General features: G+C 39.0%; 1 protein-coding gene across 3 annotated transcripts in view; it reads right to left on the bottom strand.

Annotated features, from left to right (window-relative positions):
* DMD (dystrophin) overlaps nucleotides 1-25144 on the bottom strand; it is a 1674912-nt gene that overhangs the window by 496963 nt on the left and 1152805 nt on the right. For all 3 annotated transcript variants that reach the window (XM_088028834.1, XM_088028835.1, XM_088028836.1), the window contains one exon: nucleotides 21650-21804. In XM_088028834.1, the coding sequence (XP_087884960.1) occupies nucleotides 21650-21804 (155 nt within the window). The remainder of the gene's footprint in view (nucleotides 1-21649; nucleotides 21805-25144) is intronic.

Here is a 25144-nt window from a genome sequence, read left to right as displayed (position 1 = left end):
GGTCCTAACTGAATAACTGCACGCTGAAATAGACATTAGTTCATTCTAAATGACTCTTTTCTCTTTAAAATTAAAGTCAGAGCACCACTTAAAAAATTCTGTCTATCAGCCGGGTATCCTATTTACAACTTTTGGTCTATGCTAGTAAAGAAGGTGTCATAAAGTAGATGTTAGAAGAAAAGAAAGGGGGTGGCACTGGATCTGAGAAGGTTGAAAACCATGGATGTAGAGCTATGGGGAAATTCTAAGACGAAAGGTATTATACTGAAAATAAATAGAATTTTTAAAGAAGAGAATGAGGATATTTCCCTTCTGTGCATCTAATCGCTGATCCTCACTGCTACAGAGAATGAAATCGCATTTTAAAAATTGCTCTTTTACAGCCAGCTGTGACTAGCGGTGAACCGGAGGTCTGCTTCATCTACGAACCTGAATTAAAAACAGCCAGCCCCTTCGTCTGTTCAGAGCCCACATTCTTGATTACATTTGACACAATAATCATCATCATATCTTAAGACTCAAATCAGCCTGACAGTGCTCGACTCAGGGCTGCTTCTCCCAATTAGCTAGAAATTGGGGCCCAGATCATCTTCTAGGGAGTAAGTTTACATTTGCCATTTTGCTGTAGTAAAAAGGTGACGAACATGATGGAAGGAGCAAATCAACTTTCTAACTTATTTTTTTTAAAGATTTTATTTATTTATTTGACAGAGAGAGAGACAGCAAGAGAGGGAATACAAGCAGGGGGAGTGGGAGAGGGAGAAGCAGGCTTCCTGCCGAGCAGGGAGCCCTGATGCGGGGCTCGATCCCAGGACCCTGGGACCTTGACCAGAGCAGAGGCAGATGCTTAACTGACTGAGCCACCCAGGTGCCCCTCAACTTTGTAACTTATATAATAACTATTTTATTTTAAGTTCACCTAATGCTGGCAAACCTGTTTTGATGGGGATGAAGAAGTGTAAGCTTTTTGTTGTTGTTATTATTTTTAAAAAAAATATACAAAGCTTAAGATAGCTAGTGTTTGGACTAGAAAGGGGAACTAAACGCATACTATGAATATTTAAAAAAATATTTTCCAAATGAGAGCTTTTGGAAGGGGCTATCCTTTTATGTAAAAGGTTGGTTATTGTAGGGGCACCTGGGTGGCTCAGTCAGTTAAGCGTCTGCCTTTGGCTCAGGTCATGATTTCAGGGTCCTGGGATCGAGTCCTGCATCGGGCTCCCTGTTCGGCGGGGAGTCTGCTTCTCCCTCTCCCACTCCCCCTGCCTTGTGTTCCTGCTCTTGCTATCTCTCTCTCTGTCAGATAAATACATAAAATCTTTTTAAAAAATGATTTGTAATTACTGGATAGGTATGGATTATTTGAAAACCAAAAGTGAAGAGATATCAGGGTTCTAAGGAGTGAATTTCCAGTAAGATGCTCACACCAGAGCACTGTGTTCATGTGACACAAGTATTCTTCTAGGCATCTGGTTCAAAAACATTTCTCTTCCATATTTCCAGAGGAAAAATAATCAAGGAAATTTTTATGTATTTTATTTCCTCAATTATGATACTTTTCTATCCAGATGAAGGCAGTAGGTACACATTGTGGAAAAAATGGACAATTAGAAAAGGTAGCCCCACTCCATGGCAGCGTTCCAGATGGTTAAGATGAAGATGTGCTCAGAGCACAATGGCCTTATGCGCCATTTTCTAAGAGGATAACAGCACAGAGTTGGAAGAGAAATACACAGATGAGACAAAGAGAACTCTAGGTAGGAAGGTTAAGAGCAGGTGAGTAGAACTGGAAGAGCAAGAAGATTCTGGAGGGAGCTGAGATACAAGGCTAGGGATGAGGGACCATGGGGACAGGGGTAGGTACGTAAGACCTGACAAAGCGCAAGAGCCCTTGGAACGCACATGCCAGAAATAATGGAGAAACACCATGGAGGCTGAGTTGCAGATAAAAAAGAGGAAGGAGAGAGGCCAAGTTGGGAAGAGAAGCACAGGAGAAGTGTCAGAAATAAGAAATAAGAGAGGCGGCACCATAAGGGCAATGTTTCTGAGTTTTCTTTTCTGCAAGCTTCCCTATTCACTCAAAGCTGAACATTTCTTCTAAGACACTATATTGTGAATGTCCTTGATGTACAGCTATCCCTATGGAAGAAATATTTTTCTTATAGTATAGTTATGTTTATATGGGCTTCAGTATGGTTTTTTTTTTTTTTTTTTTTTAAGTATAGTAGAGGGATAGATTTTCAAAGTCTGGTTCCTGATGCAAGTTTTAATTATTCTGTAGGAAAGAAGTCCAGACTGTTAAAATGCATGAATATCATCTAGTATATATAACATCATCTCAATTAATTTTGTCCCCAATTTTTATGATAGGCATTATTGAAGAAGATCATGTTACTGCTTCTCAAAGAATTAATTGATGTCTTTCTGCTTCAGGATTAGCTGACAATCTGAGTATTGTAAGCAACATTTCTATAGGGTCTATTCTCCTTAAGAAAACGAAGTTCACATTTTCTTTTATCAGAGTAATTAAATCTTTGAAGACTTAGTTTTGACCCTTAGAAAAATAAAAACAAAATTCTCCTGTAAGCCAACATTCTTTAAAATTATTTAGAAAAGGGGATGCCTGGGTGGCTCGGTCGGTTAAGCGGCTGCCTTTGCCTCAGGTCCTGGGATCGAGTCCCTCATCGGGCTCCTTGTTCAGCGGGAAGCCTGCTTCTCCCTCTGCCTGCTGCTCCCCCTGCTTGTTCTCTCTCTCTCTCTCTGACAAATAAATAAATAAAAAATCTTTAAAAAAATTATTTAGAAAAAAGGTATATATACACATTTTTAAAAAAACTACACAGTCCACTGCTAGGAGTAGGATGAAGTTAATATATCCACAGCAAAGTTTGGCAAAAATAATCAGAAATGAGCTAGGGGAATAATATTTAATTTTCATCTTCACATATTTAGTATTAATCTCTCTTGTGTTACCTAAGAATGGTTTTTCCAAATTCTAGCACTCTGGAATCATAAGGAAACTGAACCAGAAATCCTTTGAGTGACTACTACCTACTTGAAATTATAGATACTAAGTTGTAAAGCATCTGGCTCATCCTTGTGCTGGCATGATTTCTCAAAATCAAAAGTGCTTTTTAGATGTTATCATTTAAATATGACCCTTAATAATTAACCACCTGATTTGTTTTCACTGGTTTCAAGGTAGACGCTAGGGATCGACATTGATAAAGGCGCAGCACTTGATAAAAACCGACACAAGCAGATCACTGACCAATTCGGTCGCTTCTCTACTAATGTTCATATAAGTGTAGTTATGAATGACTTTTGCTTGCCACAGAAAGGAGCTTAATTTTTTTAAAAATCCAGTCCATCCTTTGCTCTCCGAGTCCTACGAGCGCAAAGAAATCACGTTCACCACATCAAAAGCAGTACAAGGGGAAAGGCCAGTTTACAGGATGACTGCAGCACATTCCCTTTGGAAATATCCTTGAAGATCACCTCTGAAAGCTTAATTGACACAGGATGAGGCGGCACATCTAGGGAAGATTAATGCCATTTAGAACGACTGTGCTTTCGAGTTTGATCTGACTCTCCGTTCACTTCTTGGTGTGAATCAAATTGTTAAATTGAATTTCAAAAATGTTACAGTGATTACTTAGGAAATCATTGGCTACCCTAGCACTTCTGCAAGCTGCAAGCTCCCCCCACCCTTGCAATGCCAGTAGACATGGGCAGAGTTGGCTGCCACTCCTCACCTCTCCTCGACACCCCTGAGCACGTCAATCACATGCTTTCCTTCCTCAATTAATGCTGTCAGTAGAAAAAATACAGTGATTTGTGAATAAACTGTATTTATTCCCATTTCTTATTTGTACCCTGTGCACCATTATATAAGCAGCTTCCGGGAGCAAGTTTAATAGTTTATTGTCAAGTAGTTTGAGTTCTTGGGGGAAAAAATGGCATCCTCTATAGGTAAAGCAGTAGTTCATCATCCACACTTGAAAAATCGTGTTTTTGAAAGGCACATATGTTTCTGTTTTCTCATTAGAAATAATCTTCGGCACAGCAGGAAAAAATATGCAATGGAAAAAAGAGAGGCTCTTCAATAAATGGTGCTGGGAAAATTGGACAGCCACATGCAGAAGAATGAAACTCCACCATTCTCTAACACCCTACACAAAGATAAACTCAAAATGGATGAAAGACCTCAACGTGAGACAGGAATCCATCAAAATCCTAGAGGAGAACAGAGGCAGTAACCTCTTTGACATCGCCCATGGCAACTTCTTTCAAGATACCTCTCCAAAGGCTAGTGAAACAAAAGCAAAAATAAACTTTTGGGACTTCATCAAGATAAAAAGCTTCTGCACAGCAAAGGAAACAGTCAACAAAACAAAGAGGCAACCCACAGAATGGGAGAAGATATTTGCAAATGACTCTACAGATAAAGGGCTGGTATCCAAGATCTATAAAGACCTTCTCAAACTCAACACCCAAAAAACAAATAATCAAGTCAAAAAATGGGCAGAAGACATGGACACTTCTCCAAAGAAGACATACAAATGGCAAACAGACTCATGAAAAAAATGTTCATCATCACTAGCCATCAGGGAAATTCAAATCAAAACCACATTGAGATACCACCTTACACCAGTTAGAATGGCAAAAATTGACAAGGCAAGAAATAACAAATGTTGGAGAGGTTGTGGAGAAAGGGGAACCCTCTTACGCTGTTGGTGGGAATGCACATTGGTACAGCCACTTTGGAAAACAGTGTGGAGGTGCCTCAAAAAATTAAAAATAGAGCTACCCTATGACCCAGCAAGGGCACTCCTGGGTATTTACCCCAAAGACACAGATGTAGTGAAAAGAAGGGCCATATGCACCCCAATGTTCATAGCAGCAATGTCCACAATAGCCTCATTGTGGAAAGAGCCGAGATGCCCTTCAACAGACGAATGGATAAAGAAGATGTGATCCATATATACAATGGAATATTACTCAGCCATCAGAAAGGATGACTACCCAACTTTTACATCAACATGGGTGGGACTGGAGGAGATTATGCTAAGTGAAATAAGTCAAGCAGAGAAAGTCAATTATCATAGGGTTTCACTTATTTGTGGAACATAAAGAAGAGCATGGAGGACATTAGGAGAAGGAAGGGAAAAAAGAAGGGGGGGAATCAGAGGGAGGGATGAACCACGAGAGACTATGGACACTTAGAAACGATCTGAGGATTTTAGAGGGGAAGGGGGAGGGGGGATGAGTTAGCCTGGTGATGGGTATTAAGGAGGGCACATACTGCATGGAGCACTGGGTGTTATATGAAAACAATGAATCGTGGATCACCACATCAAAAACTAATGATGTATTGTATCGTGACTAACATAATAAAATAAAAAAACAATAAAGTGATGCAATCAAAATAAAAGTATTGGTGTAGCCTTGGTGTTAGAATTAATAAAACTGCCTATTTGCTTTGTGAGTGGGGTATTTATTCAAGGAGACTTTGTTCACCATCCCCAACACCTACTGCAGTATCTGGCCAAGAGTGAGTGTTTATTTTTTACCAAAGGAATTAATTTGAAAATAGCCAGTGTATATCCATATCAGTCTTTTCATTTTAGATATTTTCATTAGGTAGTAATCACACTAGTGCACATGTAACTGTCACTGTTTGAGTCCAACTTTTTTCTTTTGAAGTAAGAATCATAAGGCTCTACCAGATAACTCATTTTCAAAAGTAGAAGTTGGCAAAACTTCAAATTATGGATAAGGGAGACGGAGAGGTGCTAGTTTTTCCAGGAAGAATGGCAAATACTTGCTTAGATGCCCTCTCAGAGCCAGTCATTTTAATGATGCTGGCAAAGGTACAAAAGAGTTAGCAGAACTATCTTAAGTATTAAAAAGCGACAACTGACCCTACATGAGAAAATTCTCCAAGAATTAGAGAACTCAACGTCATGTAAATGATGTGGCAATGTGAACATAGGAAGAAGACTTTATTCTGTTCCTTCAACTACAAAAATCATCTTTTTGTCAGAATTGCCAAAAGGCTGGGGTTTTAAGCTTGGGAAAGTCACAGACTTTCTGTACCTTGGTATCTTTATCTGAGTTATAAATATTGGGATGTTGAAATTGGCGATGAAGATTTAGAAAAGGTTAACTCGGGCCTGTAAAGTGTTACACTCATTTGGAATGTGGGCCAGCAAATTATAAAGATGTCTGTCTACCTGCTCGTCCTTTGACAAGAAAGGGCAGAACTCAGCCTGAACAGGCTGCCCTACCCTAGCGATCAAGGGCCTGTGATGTAGAGGGAGTCCCAAGCCAGTGTCTTGCCAAGGAGTCTACAAAATCCTGCTAGAACTTTGAGCTCAATGTTCTCCAGACTGCTCTGCTGAAAAGCTCTGGTCTCTCCTCACAGTAGACCAGGTCTATCCATCGGAATGGATGCCAAGTGAGATGGGTTGGCTAATTGGCCACTCTATATGAGAAGTATATGAAGGCTGATTCACACACACCAAATTCTTGGCTGGGCTTCTAGAATTGTCTAACTGCCAGGGTAAATTTTTCTGCAGCAACCTAACAATTAGGCTAAATGTAATCATTAGCAGGTTGTGGATTATATGTTTTGTGTGGGAAAAAAAATTATAAGAGTTAGTCCCATGCTATTAAAATGTTGACAAGAATAGAGTATCAAGGAGGGTTAATGAAGTTTGTTTCAGGAAAAAAAAAAAAACATTATTAGCAGATCCCAGCAATTATAATGGACTCTATTGTTTATTGCTATCTGCTAAAATGGAGACTTCTTTTACTAAAGGTATCCTAGACTACTTCTGTGATTTCTAAATGACCTCCCCTCCATTCTCCATTCTCATTGTGGAAAGTCTCAGGAAAACAGATTCAGGACGAGTCAAATACGCTGTACCAGAGAATCGAACTCTCTTTCTCTCTCTTTATCATCATCATCATCATCATCCTGCTCCATTTCCTCCTTCTGCTCCTCTTCCTCCTCTTCTTTCTTGGTCTCTGCCTCTCTGCCCTACCTCTCCCTTATCTATCTATCCATCTATCTATCTTTCATCTGTGAATATTTCCAGAAAAAGTCCCTAAGCTTCTAACAGAATACAAGGTGACAATAAGAGTACCAAGGGAACAAGAGAAAAGATGTCTGAGTAGAGTCAAAGGTAGAATACTACTACTTCCCTTATGGCAAATTTATAGGCTTATGCCCCAGTAAAGAGTTGAACGAATGGTGCATGAGAATACTACCCAGGGAACTCACAGCGAAATGATCTCTATTCAGTGGCCTGGGCTAGATGCTATGCTATCTTACAAATGCTTACTGAGTTAATTATAATTTTATAATATATATAATTATTTTATAATAGAATAATTACTGGATCAGATGCTATAGTGTCGTGTAAGGCTGTTCTTGAGAAATTGGTTCCATGGTCAAAGATTTAGAAGAAATACATACTGTATAGAATATTCCTTTTCCCATACCTTCCCGAACACACATACTTTGTTTACTCACAATGCATGCACTCTAATAAAAAGTCTGATTAATTCTACAGAAGTTTGTTTACCTTTACTTAACCTGATAGTACCTAAACTTTGTTTTGGACCATAGAACACTTTCTTAACACTTATTAAGATAAAATGGAACTAGTTCTGGCAGAACCCTATTTGGGGGAAAAAAACATGTCTAGAGGAAGAGTATATGAGGAAGATCAGGATGCTACAGTCATGTGTCCTGCTGATGCTTGAAATTATTATACCAAGGTTCCCCAACCTGTTCTTGAATACTTCTACAACCTTATAAGGTGGCCTGTTCCATCTCTGGATAGCTCTGTCACAAAATTCCTTTCTCTACTGAGAAGAAATGCAAGTTCTCAGGATTACATTGTATGCTTGAATTTACCCAGGCTAATGTCCCCATAGTTCTCCTTCATCATTGCTTTATTGCTGTGTGTGTGGGGGGGGGAGGGGGACAGGAGTGAAGGAGGAAGAGATTACTGTCAGTAAATGCCCTGTGTTGGTTCCCCTTTCTGAATGTTTTTGGTTGGCATCGTGCAGTGGTTCTCCAACTTAATAGACTTAGAAATGGCTTGGAGACTGGACAGCTTGTTAAAAGTTTTCTGAGCCCCATCCCCAGAGATTCTGGGATTTAGCAGGATGGGGTAGGACCCATGCATGTGCATTTCTATCAAGCTCATAGGTGATACCAATGAGCTAGTCCAAGGACCACACTTGGAGTCATACTGGGGTATTGTGTATCTTGATACTCTGCCAAGACCCCATGCTCTAGCTGGTGGGACTATTGGCTGCTAACTGCTCACAGCTGCCTCTCTCACTGGAAATTGCCCTCAGCTGTAGGTAATTATTTTATCCAAGGTTGTCCTCTCCCACTGGGCAACCCAGAACCAATGAGTGGCTGGCTCTAGAGTACAAAGGCCCAGCCTCCTTGCCTCAATTCAGGGTATCTCTGAAAGTGTCCTGCAATTTCCAGAGCTCCCCTGTGAATCTGTTGAGGCCTCAGATTCACTGCAGGTCAGTTTTTTTTCTCTCTGTCCAATCCTACCTCTGTCACAGCCTTCCACACGTATCTCACCGAAACACTCTTCAACAAACCTTCTGCGCACAACTCTCCACCCTAGGGAGTTTTCTCCCCCGTTTCCAGGGAGCCCTAAGTCAGTTGGATTTTATTTTTATCTTACTTTTCTTTTAAACACAAGTGTAGTGCCTTATATTTCCATTTCGTCTTTCCAAATTCAGTCTCCAATTTGTTGAAATCTTTTTGGCTCCCGATACTCTTGTCTACTGTATTTGCTACTTCTTCCTGCTTTGTGTCATTGGCAAATTTGATAAGAATGCTATCTACGTCTTTATCCAAGTCACTGATGAAAATATTGAAGAGGACAGAGCTGAGATTAGATTACCCTGAAAAGCTGCCAGAACCTCCTTCCAAGTTGATATGCATCCAATAAACAGCAATGAAGGGAGTCCAGGCCTCAGAGTCAGAGATTTTGGTTTAGAACACCAGCTCCAAGGAGAGGTCAGTAGCTTATACTGATAACTAAAAAGAGCAATATCATTTTAGCTTTCCTATGTTAATAGGCAACTTAGGCACTCCTTTCATATTACATATTAATAAATCACATCTCACCATCAAAAACCCCATGAAAATCATAAATAATCATGAATTCGTGGTTATTATTTAGTTTGCCTCAGGATGAAAGTTGTATTTGGGCATTTTGATGGAGGGTTTGTCTCACTTCAATATTTTTAAAAAGAGGTTGTGATCAGATGGATGTTCAATACCTAACTCAGTTTCACAAGATAGACCTAAAATTACTTGTGATACAGAAGAAAAACAGAACTCCTCAGGAATTGTGTGCGTCACCATCAGTCTAGGCTATGTAGGTAATGATCTCCACAGGTGCTTGGGGTAGGGCGGGTTGCCTTGTTTTAAATGCTCTGTGGCAGGAGGACACTGGCTGGACACAGAGTGATGTCATGAGTGTCACATTGGGATTTGATGAAGCTAACTGGGAAGCTGAATCTTAGAGGATACTTAGAACACACAATGGCTGCTCTGCATGGGCAAGTGATTTACTGGCCAATGGAAATGGTTTTCCTGTCTTCGGGTGAATACCGACACTAAGCAGCATGGCCAGAGCATTAAGCACTGGCTGGAAGCATGAGGGTACTGCTTTTGTTCCTGGGTATTTAGTAAGTCACCATATACCTCAAGGAAGTATCCCCCCCGCCATATTTTTTCTTGAAAAGATATTACCTGCACATTACCTTACTAATAAAAATGCAGTAGGGAATTTTTCAAGGAAAAAAAAAAGCTATCTGAAAGTACTTCTGACAGTTAATACGTTGGGAAGAAGTAAAATAAAGATGGGCCAAAAATATATTTACAGCCATAGGATGAAAGGAAATGTTAAAACGTGTGAAGGGTCATTCTCTAGCTCTCAATTTAAAATGTTTCCTTCCACAAATACATTTCACTTTATATCAGGGAAAATGCTTTCAAAATACAAAAGAAGCTTCTAAACAGGAAACAATGGTAGATACAGTATCAAAGCATAACTTCAAACGGGGTACAATCTGAGCTCAGAAGCAAGATGAAGAACCCCGGGGGTCAGAAAGGGCAGAGAGACAGAAAACGGCACGCAGAGTTGAAGGCACGGGGCTGTGTGGCTCTGGGACATGAAGTCAGCAGTGGCCGTCAGTTGAGACTTCGCTCGGTTTGAGAATCTGAAAATGTTCGGTGCAAGATGAAGGACCGGAGCCAGGCTCTTGGCTTCACTAAGCCAGGGACGGTATCAGGTTTCCCAACTGGTAGAAGGAGGCTGTGCAAAAGCACAGCTGTTGATCAGCACCCAGAACCGCTTACATGACTCCCTTTTGGGGGAGAAACTGAGAAGATGAAATTTCACAAAACTCACCAATATCTGTCTTGCATAATTTTTAGAAATAAGGAATGCATTTAAATTCATCGTTAATAGAAAAAAAACCCTAAATTCCTATTTTATTTATTTATTTTTTAAAGATTTTATTTATTTATTTATTTATTTATTTATTTATTTATTTTTCACTTAAAAAAGTATTCTCTGGTGGGAACTGAACATCTTTTTTTTTTCCTTTTAAATTTTATTTTATTATGTTATGTTAATCACCTTACATTACCTCATTAGTTTTTGATGTAGATTTTATTATTTATTAGAGAGAGCACATACGCACAAGAGAGAGTGTGAGAGAGAGAACAAAAGCAGGGGCAGGGGCAGAGGGAGAAGCAGACTCCCCACTGAGCAGGGAGGCTGACAGGGGGCTCGATCCCAGGACCCGACCCTGGGATCATGAGCTGAGCCAAAAGCAGACGCTTAACTGACTGAGCCACCCAGGCCCCTAAATTCCTATTTTAAACTGAATAAAGCCAAAAGATCCCTGAACTATAGGTTAGAATGAGATAAAATTACAAGTCAAATGATGATTCTATCCATTTATTAAAATGACTTAATAAAATAAACTCTAGCTCATGTGTACATTTTACTAAGTATTTTGAACAAGTTCTTTTTTGAGAGTGATAGCGACGCAAAGAAAATTCAAAAATATGAATATCATTGAAAAGTAATATCATGGACACTGTCGCTAACATTAAGGGTTCAATGAAACCAAGTAAGGGAAACTTTCTCCCATTTGTTTTAATTTTAGACACCAAAATATTAAATTTATGAATGAAGATAAGAAAGGTCCATCTGTGACCTATAATTTTCCTTTAGGAAACAATTATAAGTTATCTTTAGTTTTGGAGTCTTTCCATGGGTAAACTGCACGCAGGGGCATTTCCAAGCACCTATTTTGGTGTGCTGGTGGAGCCTGGTCTGGCACTACACTACTGGGATAGAATGCAAATGGCTATTTGGCTACATCACTGGGTAATTTTCCACACCAGTAAATCACCAATGATATGGTTCCAAATCTCTGCCTTTGTGTGCAATCTCTGTAAGCTAAAAACATTCTAATTACTTTAAAGGAGATGACATAAAATGAAGCAGGCAGTGAAGACCAAGAACATTTTAGATCTGTATGGATCACGACACTCCCTGGCCCAGCGCCCCAAGGTTTTGCATTACAGGTATTATATTACCCGATTGTATCATGGTGAGAATTCTTGTGCTTCACAATCAGTTGGAAAGATTGGGTCTCAGCAGTATAAAAAGCAGAGGGCCTTATAACTATATACACATCTCTCTGTTGAAGAGCCAAAAGGAGCTTGTTCATACTGCCAAAAGAAGCATACCTAAAGGAGTTGCTAAGGGGTTGGATATTTTAATGCACCAAAGCCTTTTAGTCCTTAAGATGGACTAGATAGTATATTTCGCATGAGAGGGATTAAAAATAGGCGACTCTAAATTGAGAAGTTTGAGCTGGTATCTTTAGAGTCATTTGTTGCTCTAATATTTATGACGATGCTACAAATATATCACAAGCAGTCCCTGACTTAATAAGAGGTTGTATTTTAAACAAACGTCCTGTTAGCATCATATCACATTCTTTACATAGCTTCAAGGGCAGGAGCAAATCTTCACTTTACATTTTGGGGACTAATCCAAAGCCATTTGGTGCCCGACACCTGATTAATTATTTCATTCAGTTCACGATTACTGAGTACAATTACTGAGCAAACACAAGATGTGGCTATACAATAATACAACAATCTTCTGATGCTCGTAAAATAGTCCCCAGGTAGTTCCAGAAAAAGAATTCTGAAAATGCTTTTATAAGGGCCAGCATTTGTGGATAGAACATAGGCCTCTTTTATGAAGTTCCCATGCCTGTCCCTCTGCTAAACAAACAAGCAAAAATTTTGCCAAACAAGCAAAAATTTGTGATACCATTTGCTTTTCTTGCCTAAAAAAAATCAAGTTTATTTATTGACTTGTTTGTTTGTTTTTATTTTCAGAAAAATTTTGGTATGCTTTTGGGAGTATATCACATATGAAAATATCATCCATCAGGTCTCAGGAGGGAAGAGAGAACTGGGAGCAAAGGGAAACCAGAAGATTAGTTTTAAGGAAAATCACTCTGAGGCCAGCATGAAGGCCAGATGAGTGTGGAGACCCAATGGCTGGGAGCACAGAGCAAAGGCGGTTACAGTCTCTGAGGTAGAATATGGACAAGCTCTAGGATGAGCTGGCAATAGGGATGAAGAAAAGGGGCTAGTTTGTAGAGCAATTTTTGAAGTAGAATTCACATAGTTTAGAAGCCAATTTAATAAATGTATCAAAAAAAAGTAGAGAAGAGAGAGGGAGGGAAAGGTAGAAGGAATTCTTAGGTTTCCGGTTTTAGAGATGATTAAGTAATTAAACTACACTGAAAATACAGAAGCTCTAGCATTGTTTTAGGGGCAGATAATGACTTCTCCTTTAGATATTTTGGAACCTGTAGGATGGGCAGATGGAGACACATGGGAGATGGCTGTAAGTACAGTTCTGGAGATTGGGAGAAAGATGGAAGATGGAAATAAAAACTGAGAAGTCTTAATGGTAGTTGAAACCAACAGATGAAGGTACTTAAAATGTGTATAGGGAAGAGAAAGAATTAAAAATGGAACACCAACATTTAAGGGATGTATAGAGCAAAGATAGCCTGTATAGATTATTGTTACAACTCCCAAATTTGTATCTTGAGTCATAACCATTCCTTGGAATTTAAGATTTTATATCCAGCTAAATACGCCATATCTCCACCTGGATGCATGACAGACACATCAAAAGTAACATGTCCCCATCTTCTTCCTAGGATGTGTTGCTTTTTTTCTAAAGATTTATTTATTTATTACTTGACAGAGAGAGAGAGAGAGAGTGGCAGGGGAAAGGGAGAGGGAGATCGAGAATCTCAAGCAGACTCCCTTCTGAGTGCAGAGCCTGACACGGGGCTGGATCTCACAACCCTGAGATCATGACCCGAGCCAAAATCAAGAGTCAGACACTTAACTGACTGAACCACCCAGGTGCCCCAATACATTGCTTTTGATGTCTTCTCCATCTTAGTAAAATGAGTGTCCCATCTTCCAGTTGTTTGGGTAAAAACTCTACAGTCTTCTTGGATTCCTCTGTTTCTTTCACATCTAAATCTAATCCATTAGAAAACTTTTTGGGCTCTGTCCTCAACATAGAGTGGAATCCAACCACTTCTTACTACATTCACTTCTCCTATTCTGACCTAGACCACAGTCATCTCTTGAGGGAATTATGACAACAGTGTCCTAATGGTTTCACTATTTCCCTTCAGTGTATTACAGTAAACAGAGGGGCTAGGTGAGTAAAAACATGCCACTCCACTGCTCAAAACCCTCCGAGGGTCCCGTCTCATTCGATGTGAAAGTGACAGTCCTCTAAGGGACCCAGAAGGCCTTATGTAACCAGATTCTTCTTACCTCTCTGAACTCCTTGTCTGCCACACTCCTGCTTGTGTGACCCCTTCCTGGTACACTGGTCTCTTGAGGGTTCATCCAAAAGGCCAAGAAGACTCCTGCCTCATGGCATTGCCACTTACTAGAACCTCCTGAAATGTTTTTCTTCCAATTATCCACGTGGCTGCCATCCTCAGGTCCTTTGCATTTTGTTTAAACGTCATCCTTTCTGTGAGACTTTCCTTAACCACCATATTTAAATAACCACACTTCACTTCCACCACACACACCTATTCTCAGCTCCTTTCCTTCTTTCTTTCCACGTTGCACTTATCACAGTTTAAAATCCCATATATTTAACTTTCTTATTTGTTAATGTCTGTTTCACACCTTCTCCTTCCCTAAATAAAAGCTTCACGAGGGTAGGGATTTTCACTGCCGTATACCAAGTACCAAGAACTGAGCCTGCCTAGCACCGAAATATTCATTGAGTGAGTGAATGAATTCTTATGACATTTTTGACAGATGACATTTACTGAGCTCTTACTATGTACCACGCATTGTGCCAAGGACCTCACTCTTACTATATGACTAGAAAAACAGGAGAACTGCAAGACAACATCATTCTGGAAACCAAGGAAGGGAAAGTTTTAACCAGTCTAGTTGATTGATAGGACCAATGTTAAAATGAAGCCAAGTAGATGAATAAATGAAAATAGGGCAGTTAGGGATTGTAAAAGTCACTGATGATCTTAGTGAGCCCTCATTTTCAGTAAAACAAGGGGATGGTGCCAGAGAAGACAGACTGGAGTAGGTCAAAGCATAACCAGGAGCTGAAGAATAGGAATCAGTAATCCCAGTTACCGCTTCAAAAATTCTGATGGTTTCAAGCTGACAAAAAAAAAAAAAAAAAAAAAAAAAATGATGGTAAGGGGAAATAAGCACAGCTGTATAGAAAAGACACTATCCTAAGAAAGTTCTTGTAGAATGAGGGAGACTTCAACATGATGGTTGGCTGAAGGGGAGAAACAAGAAAAAAAAAAAAAGAGAGAAATTGATGATCCCAAGGGAAAAAAGCAGAACAATTACAAAAAAATATGCCAGAGAATCTGAAAGAGATCCAGTGTCCAGCTAGAATAGCTCTTTGCTGCACCCCTAATAGGGCTCAATATTTTTTCCTTTCCTCGTTTCTTTAAAGTGGAAAAGAGAAAGGACCTAGGAATAGAGAAGCAAGGAGTGACTTACACATGCTTCATGGTTGCCAAAGACAGTGAATACTGGTGACAATTTTTCAGTGTATCAACTATGAATTGTGATTATTAAAATGTGAAATGTATTATTGGGGGAACAGGAGAATACTGAGGTGTTATTTTGAGGAAGAGCATATTTCCATGTATGTGTGCGTGTGTGTGTGTGTATGCACAGTAGTGTATGTATACACACACACACACGCACACATACACACACTAAACTTTTCCTAGAACCTAGAGAGATTTTTCAGGTATCTGGGAGCTTTTGCAAGGAAGTTCCAGCCATGCTGAAACCTCTGATGCTAGGACCAGGCCCTCTCCTTCATGAGTTTACTCCTGGCCGGTAGGTAAATGTAGAAGCCCTCATATAGCTGCAGACAGACAATTCAGAGTTAATGCTCATTTCTTGTTTAAAGAGTGATCCTGGAATAGAAAGAAGGAAATGAAATCTCATGACAGTGTCATCATAAAGTCATCAGCCAGATGGCAGTCCTTGAAATCTAATCCCTAGAGGCTTCTCACAATCATTTGTAATATCACGTCTAATATTATCTTATTCACCAATTCATATCTATTCGTAGAGGCTGAAAACAAAGAAATGAACTTGGAGAGGCCCTAGTTTCTGGCTTTCTATGTTAACATGGACTCTATCAGGAATCTGATCAGGAAAACAAAATATTTTCCTACATAGGTCACAGTGACGATCTATGTTCTGATCTGAATTGTTAAACTACAGAATTTTGTTGAGAAGTACCCTTTTCTTTTAATCATGCATGGTAGATCAATTCCTTTTAGGCACATGTGGCTATTTGTATTTCTCTGTATGAAATGGTAAAGGTCCTATCAAAGCCAGGGTAGAATTCGAAGGTTCTTATGACCTATTAATAAACTTAAGCTGAACACTAAAATACAAAACGAAGTTAGTTCACTTTTTTAAAGCATTTCATTTATTTATTTGAGAGAGAGAGAGAAAGAGAGGGAGAGAGAGAACGCGTGTCCGTGCAAGCAGGAGGAGAAGAGGGGGAGGGAAAAGGCAGGGGAAAGAATCTCAAGCAGACACTATGCTGAGCATGGAGGCTGACACAGGGCTCGATCCCATGTCTATGAGATCATGACCTGAGCCGAAACCAAGAGTCAGAGCCTTAACTGACTGAGCCACCCAGGTGCCCCAGTTCACTCCTGTTTTTGATTATGTCTCAAAACTACAGCCTGTCAGTATATAATGTCAAGGTTTTTCAAGTTACAATTTTTACGTGTTATTCAACAATTGGAAATGCATTGAAGAGTTTATTGCTTTAAATAGGCTTCTAAATGTACAGATATTTTGCACGTATTTCTCTATATGACTGAAAGTTTCAGGGCAGGCAGTACATTAGTGTTCTGCAGTAAAGCCTGAACTGTGAGAAATGATGTAACCAGAATTCTTTCGGCGGAGTCCCTTCTACCTAGGAAGTCTTATTTATGGGTACTTTTCAAAGATGTGAGATACTTTTTCTCCATAACCCAAATATCAATGTTCATAATTTCTCCTTTCAAAATTATGTTTATAAGATTAACAACAAAAGTCAAAGTGTTTCTATCCTGTGATAGTTGTAGTTTTCGAGACTTTAAATACCAACTCTACAAAGTGGATAAACAGAAGATATAAAGTATAAACAAGGAAATAAAATAATGTGAACCGACACCTTTTTACTTTTAAGAAATTGTTGTAAGTGTGCCCTATATTGCTTAGCTGGACACAGACAAAGAAGATCTGCAGCAGGACTGCCAACTAATTTTTTGTGATGATGGAAATGCTCTCTTTTGCACTGTCCAATAGGGAAGTCACCAGTTACCTGTGGCTCCTGAGCACTTAAAAGATGGCTGATGAGATGGAGAAAATGAATTTTAAATTTTATTTAATTTCAATTTATGTTTAAATTGCCACCCTTGGCTACTGGCTACCTCTATTGGACAGCATAAATCTAGAGGAAGATGATGATGTTACTTTCCTCCTAGGTTTACTTGGGCAAGACACTGGATAAAAGGGTCAGAAGACTAAAGATCACATAAAGAGTTTTCTTATTCTTTATCTACCTAGCACAAGATCTATAGGAATGTAAAATAAGAGACGCTGAGAAGCTGTAATCAAATAGAATATGGCTTCATCTGTGTAGCTGACACACATAGCATACACAGAATGTGAACTTCGAGTATAAAGGTGTCATTAGCCAGCGGAGAATCCAGCTCTCCTCAAGACCTTTCACACTGACCAGAACAACCATCAGGCTCAAATGGCCACTGTTTTTGGATCCTCTGTAAATATACTATATAAATACAATGTACATGAATATATGAGCTACATGAATATACTCTATTTACTCAAAGATCTGACTGATTATCTTTCCAGGGAACGTAATGCTGTCCAGCTGCAGCATGTCAGTTTCCCAGTTTATTCTTTCCATACCCTTTGAGGCAGACATTCTCTACTGGTTGACTCAACCCCAATTATTAGCCACTAGAGGTGGTTTTGTGGCACAGTTCTGATCTTCAACTTCCTGGGAAACCCACTGCTTTCCTGATCCAAGCACCGCCCCTTCTCCTTCTTTTTCTTCCTGCTGGAATGCACATGTTCTGAGGGAGACACCAAGAAGAGCATGGAAACTTCAAGGCTGACAATGCTGAGCCATTGAGCCAATGTCAGCCATCTGCCTACCCCTGAACCACTCATTAAATGAGACAAATGAACCTCTGTTAGGTAAGCTACTGAACTTGGGTTTTCTGTGTTTTGAAATGGAAAGCAATCCTAATGGAGACAGTTTTCTTCTGAGTTAAGTTATTGGCGCACCAGAACACTTGTAGTTAGTTATTTTTCATTCGTTCATTTACCCACTTAATAATAAGTGTGTTGGGGGTAGTTACCATGTGCATAGCTAAGTGCAAGGTAATAGGGTGGACAAGCAGCCCATGGGAATACCCTCATGGAGCCAACATTCTCATAACAGACAATGACCAGCAAACACTTAAGTAGTGAGGTAAGCTCTATAATAGAGGGGGCCTAAAGAGTGTGCACTGAAAAGGCTTCCCGAAGGAATTGGCATTTACACTGAGACCTGGATAATGAACAGAACTTAACTAGGTAAAGAGGAAGGAATAATACATATATTTCAGGCCAGGAGGTAGTAGAGAAGACAGAGCGTAGTTACGAGGAAATGAAAATAGCTCAATGTTACTTAATTATGTGTGGGGCACCTGGGAGGGGAGACTGAGTAAGTGCAGAAAATGAGGCTGTAGTTTTAAGGAAAGGCTAAATCACACACAACCTCAAAATCATTTAAAGGAGTATGGACTGTGTTCAGAAAATAATGGATAAGCCACTAAAGGCTTTAAAAGTCAGAGGAGAGTGAGCTCCATAAATATACCATATTTAGAAAGATCAGCCTGCATTTTATGTAGAGAATGGATAGGAAGTGGAGAGACTAGAAGGAGGGACACCAGTTAGGTGAATGATGTAGTCACTCAGGCAAAACCCAACAGTTGAGGAGGAAGGATAAAGAGAAGTGGCTGGATTTGAAAGTGATTTCTGCAGTAAATAGCTTTGTGATAGCTTAGCTATTAGGCTTGTAAAAGGAAGACTCAAGCATGAGTTTCTATTTGGCAACTGACTGGGTTGTGGTAACATTCACTGGAGCGGCATCATGGGAAGAGAAGTAGGCTGCATCTGGAGAAAAAGTTTGGAAGAGGGCAAAGATGAGTTCAGCCTTGGGCTCATTCAGTTGGAGATTCTGGAGGGACATTCAAATGGAAATAAGTCAGTGGGATATGCAGATCTGAAAGTCACAAGATCATTGTCAGCGGCAAATGACATAAATGGATAGTCATCAGTGGACTGAAACGACACAAGTGGATGCATTTTCACAGAGTACATGTGAAAAAGGCACAGGGAAGAATTTTAGAGGCATGAGTCAAAACTAGTTTGGCAGACTTCAGCTTCTGTAGGGGCCAGTGGAAAATGTAATTTGGCTGCTAACATTCTTTTTTTTTTTCCTTAAAGATTTTATTTTATTTATTTATTTATTTATTTGAGAGCGAGAATGAGAGAGAGAGAGAGAGCATGAGAGGGGGGAGGGTCAGAGGGAGAGGCAGACTCCCTGCTGAGCAGGGAGCCCGATGTGGGACTCGATCCCGGGACTCCAGGATCATGACCTGAGCCGAAGGCAGTCGCTCAACCAACTGAGCCACCCAGGCGCCCTTGGCTGCTAACATTCTATCTAACTTTAGCCATTGGAGAAATAACTATATACCTTCTTTAGGTGGTAGAGTTTTAGGGACCAAGTCAAAAAATATAAACTGGAAGCCCCTCCTCTGAAGAATCCAAGACCTTGAGGAAGTGATTAAAAGAAGAGACAGAGCAGCTTGGACATCAGAGGAGCATGGGAGTGTGGAGCTAGGGGGCTTCCAGAAAGAGCTGCACAGATGGGATAGGACCTCCCTGAAGCCCTAGGTTTGTACCAGAAACAAGTTTTCTTTTTGGCCCCTTCTTAGCTTATATTCCTTAAACTCACCAAACTGATTTCTGATCTTAATTTGCTTTCCCAAAGAAGAGGCTTCTCTTTGACAAACAAGCATTTCCCATTGAGTTCTAACTATTGAGCTTCTGATACCACTGGCTCACATATGCCTAAGTCTTCCTGAGCCTAATCTGCCCTTATTTAACTCAACAGATACCAGATCTATATTTGAATTGGGAAAATTCAAACCTTGCCACTGAGAGGAGGCAGTAACTTTAAGAATTTTTTTTCCAATTATCACTCCCCTATTCAAGCTTGTCCTCTTTCCACCAGGGTCCATGTGATAGGGCCCCGAAAGTAACTCCCAGCTTCAGGTTGAAACTTCTTTTCCATGGTCATCTGAACACCCACTATCTGGAATTCAAGACTAGAGCTGCTCTCTTCCCTCAGGGCCACCGATGTAAATCCAGTGTCGCAGGAGTTTTCACTCTTTAATTCCTAACTCAGTCTCAAGATTTACTTGCTTTCTCAGTTTCTGCATATCAGTAGCTTGTTACTCCTAAGAGTTTCTGCTCTTCAAAATCTGTTGGTTTTTCTCCCCCTGATGGAGGCCTTTTCTTCTTAATAAAGGCCACCTGACATCTTCAGTAATTCATGTCATCTTCTGGAATTTATTTACATTTCACTGTGGCTTTCCTCATCACGGTACAGGTACTCTTTTTGCCCCTGGTTTTTACTTTAAGATTTTATCTATTTACTTGAGAGAGAGCGAGAGAGTGCATAAGCAGTGGGGAAGGGTAAAAGGAGAGGGAGAAGCAGACTCCCCCCTGAGCAGGGAGCCCGACTCGGGGGCTGGATCCCAGGACTCCTGGGATCATGACCTGAGCTGAATTGTCCCTGTTTTTTGACAGAACTAAAAATAAGTATCCAATAATCCTTAAGTTACCATAGCATGAACAAGGTAACTACATTATGCAAAGAGAGTCATCATTCAACAAGTATTTCCCAGCTCCGCATTGTATCACTTGGTTCAGGACCTCAGGATGTGTCAAATAAGAAAGAGGGTCTTTCAAACCATGAAGGATTCTGGACTCCAGCAAACAAACTGAGGGTTACAGAAGGGAGGGGGATGGGGGAATGGGGTAGCCGGGTGATGGGTGTTAAGGAGGGCACATGTTGTGATGAGCGTTGGGTGTTATACGCAAATAATGAATCGTTGAACACTACATCAAAAACTAATGATGTACTGTATGTTGGATAACCGAACACAATTTAAAAAAAAAGAAAGAGGGTCTCTGTCCTTAGGGAGTTTAGACTAATATGAAGGACAAACATTAAACAGTTAGTTACATAATTCAGGTTTTTATTTAAAATTAGGACACGTGCTATTAAAAGAAAAGCACTTGGGGTTAAAGGAGTGCATAATAAGGACACAGAATCTACTTTGAGGAGATAGTATCTCTAAGAGCTGTTACTTTTCATTGATACGGAAGGGGAAATGAAGTTCTGAGTCATGTTACACTGCACGGATTTTCTCATTGAGTATGTGGAGTGAGATACAATGTTGGCACCATGGACAGCTATAATCCCATCATGAAACGCCAAGCAACTTCCTTGTCAGATTAAGAATGGGGCAGCATGTGTCACTATGGAATAGAATATTTCTCTGTATAGAGTTCTCAAAACATATTGACACATGGCTCTTCTGGCTATAAATCAGTATTTTTGTTTGTCTAAACTCTTAGTTATATCATTGCCTGGGCAAATCACTTAATTTCACCAGTCTTCAGGTCCCTCACCTTTAAAATTCTAGAGGATTTAGGTAAGCCTGCGTATTTGCTTGGCATTTGTCACCTTGGATCCTCTGAAGCCCCATTTTAGCAGGATTAGGAAAACAAATCTACGTGGTCCACCCGGTGTCACCACCCATCCATCATGGCAGCCAACACTAGTTTCAGAAATAATGTCATTCATACCTTTTATGAATGCTTGCCCAAGAGGCATTGATGTTCTCTGTTATCATGTGAACTTTTCTGGTATCATCTGCAGAATAATCCCGGAGAAGTTTCAGTGCCAAATCATTTGCAACATCTACATTTATCTGCCACTGGCGGAGGTCTTTGGCCAACTGCTGTGGATGCATATGGGAAAGAAAATGAATGTCAGTTTTCTCTGAAATCTTGAGTTGTAGTTTCTTAAAATTTTTCATAAATAGCTTTTGAATCCTCAGGTCAGAATATGTCTACATGATTACTTTTAACCTACCACGTGATTTAGTCAATCATGACTGTATAAACTAACCCACTTTTCATGACAAAACTTTTCAAATGCCGCATCTTGAGCAATACTCAGTATCGGGTATTTCAATTTAGTGGCAATTAATTGGAAATCAAGGGGGTTTAATTATTTTTTTCATGGGAGAGAACAAACTATAAAAATAAGCTCCCATATAATTGTTGAGTATGGGACATACCAAAATCTGAACAGAAAAGCAAAACTAATGTATTTCTTTCCCTCTTCATTAAATTGTTGAATTGTTTATGTAATTAGTGCCATCTACTGGCATTCAACTACAGCTGCATATAGAAAATATCACACATCAAAAGAACAGTACTGTTATTCTAGTTGCGAACGTTTTCAAAGGACCAGTTTATTCATAATACTTTAATAAATATCCTCTTTTAAAATTAGAATAAAATTTCCAATGTAAGAATCTTGCTAAACCAAATGACCTACGTTTTCTTGTTTGTCTCTGACAACTGAGTATTATCAAGCTCTGTCTTTCATCACTTGATATACCACATATAAAATAAGTAAACCAATAATAGGTTTATCTGGAAACAATTAACCCCGGCCATAAGGGCATGGAGGAGGCTTCTAAAGCATTAAGATGATATTAAATTGCTAAGGTGGTTATATCAAATCCAACATAGTGGGTTAAGCCACTGATAAAGGGACAGAGGACTAGGAATAAGCAATTCAAACAAGAGAAAGAATAAGAGATGTCCATTTTAAGAATTAACTTAAAAAATAAAAAATAGAGCATTAAATCAAGACAGTGATGGTATAATTTGACACCAGTTAAATTAATAAAAAATAAGACCCAAAGCGGGAAGGGCTGTGGTAAAACTAGCATATCCATGTACTACTGCTGGGAACAGTATCTAGCAGGACAATCTGGCAAAAGATATCAAGTGACATACAAATGCTTACTCCCACTGACTTAACTATTGTACTTTTGGTATTTTCTCCTAATAAAATATTTAAAAGAAGAGAAATACATTATAGGAATAAAGATCTTCATTAACTAATATAGTACAAAAATGAGAAAATTTCAGTGTTTAATGAGAGGACATTAAACTAACACAATACGTCAACCCAATGGTCTAACGTGCAATAAATGGGCATCAAAGTCATACGTAACAAACAAAACACAATTTCTATCTATATTGAATTTCTTAAGTCTGTTAAGTCATGAACTAGAAGGGGAACACAGGAAATTGGAATGAATTGATGTTTCTGAAGAATAGTCATTTTTGTTTTAATATTTGTTCTTTCATGTTGGTATGCTGTTTATATAATAAAAATCAAACAAGAGTAATTCTACCGTAGTTCCAGTATGTTTGGGTGCACTCCTATTCCTTGAAAATGTATAATGTATATATAATCTGGCATTTCTCAGTTAACTAGAACATTCTATTCTCAAATCAAAAGAAATAATTGTATTTGTTGCATATAACAAGTAGAGCCAAATAACCAAATTAGTACCAAGCATCTAAAGCCAATATCACTAACTTTTGCTATGAAAGGAAAAAGGGAGAGAATTTTTAAAGGTATAGGGAATAGTTGCTACACTACAAACCAATTAAAATGTATCCTTGTGGAATGTCTGTCTTTCCTTATGTACTCATTTTCTCAAGCCCTGTGGCTCTTATTTTCTACTTTTCGGATCCTCACACTATTCAAAAGCCTTTCTGAGGTGAAACATACCCCCTGAAGGCTTTCGCTTTCTAGAAATATCCTAAGGTACAAAATGACCTTTCCATCCCTTCCCCTCCTTACTTAAGCCAAACCTACAGTGTTAAAGTAATATGCACTGTAACTGGGCCTTTTTATCCATAAGATGGTGTTTGCATTTTTAAAGAAGAGTTTATTATCCATCATCTATTCAATCTCTAATTGGTAGCATAAGAATGCATGAAACTGAGACCTATGACTTGGTTACATTTTTCCAAGTTAATTCCTTTTTAGGGATACCTTTTTTTCTATTAAAGAAATATGATAAAGCAACATTAGAGCATTAAAATTTTAATAAATGTAATTAAAATCACTTACTTTACCTAAGAAAGATAATCTTGGAAGCCACCACTCACTCATGGGTTGCTATTTGAAAAGTCTAGAGGAAAAAGGATACACCCTGTGGTTCTAATCTATAGATCTTAAAAAAATACCCAGAAGTTTAAGTTGAAAACTATGCTCGAATTTTCCAAAATCTGGAAGGAAATATCAAGCTAAAGTTAGAGACTTCATAGTAAACAGGTAAAAGAGTGAGGCTTGATTTCAAACCAGAGCTTTTTGATAAACTTTAATTCTTGAAAGACCAAAAAAAAAAAAAAAAAAAAACAAAAAACCCACAAGTGATATATTTTTCTTCAAATTTGTATTCACATTGAAATTGAGATTTTTCTATCTACGGAAATCTTGACTGAGCTCTAACCCTCACTGTATACTGCCCAGGTTTTATGAGGATGTAGGATTAAAAAGAAGAAATCCCACTGACCTTGAGCAACACTGACAGGGCAAAGGTCCTTATCTCAACTCTAAGGTTCTCAACAACAGTGTTCTTGTCTCCCTTCTTAAAAACATTCACCTGAACAGACGGTTTCCCTTCCTTCAAATATGTTGACCAACCTGGATTTTAACCAAGTTGTCTTTCAGACTACAAACAATGACCTTGACCAGTTTTGCCTACTACTGTGAAATTTACTACTGGGATAACTCCAAGCCACAGAAGGAGTGTAAATTCAAAAATACAATAGAATTCACACACACTCCTTTTTATTTCCGAATTCTATTTACAATGGTATACACTACAGGGAATTGTTTGTATGGTGATCACAGTGTGTGAAGAAATTTGAAATACTGTGAACACAAGCCTATAAAAAAAGATGATTTTTGTGGGTGCATATATATGTGGGTGGCGTTTTCCATGAAGAATATAAAATGCTAAATCCCCAAAAGATTGTGTCCCCAACCAGGAAAGAAATATTTTATATTCAAACCTAATATGGTGCTGATATTTTATACACAGCATTTTAGGCAGAAAAATGACTGTCAGCTATGGGACAACCTGAATTATTTTCAAGAACTTTGAGTATTAAAAGTTTTTCATTTTAATGTTTGCCTTTCCTTATTTTTTATTTGTAAGAATTCTTTTTAGGGATACTGACTCTGCATGGGAGAAAACAAGG

This window comes from Eumetopias jubatus, unplaced genomic scaffold, assembly GCF_037043125.1.
Source record: "Eumetopias jubatus isolate StellerSeaLion01/CBP00866 unplaced genomic scaffold, mEumJub1_p1.0 scaffold_11, whole genome shotgun sequence".
Taxonomy (NCBI): Eukaryota; Metazoa; Chordata; class Mammalia; order Carnivora; family Otariidae; genus Eumetopias; species Eumetopias jubatus.
The sequence above is the reverse complement of the archived record's forward strand: the minus strand, read 5'-3'. Positions and strand labels throughout refer to the sequence as shown.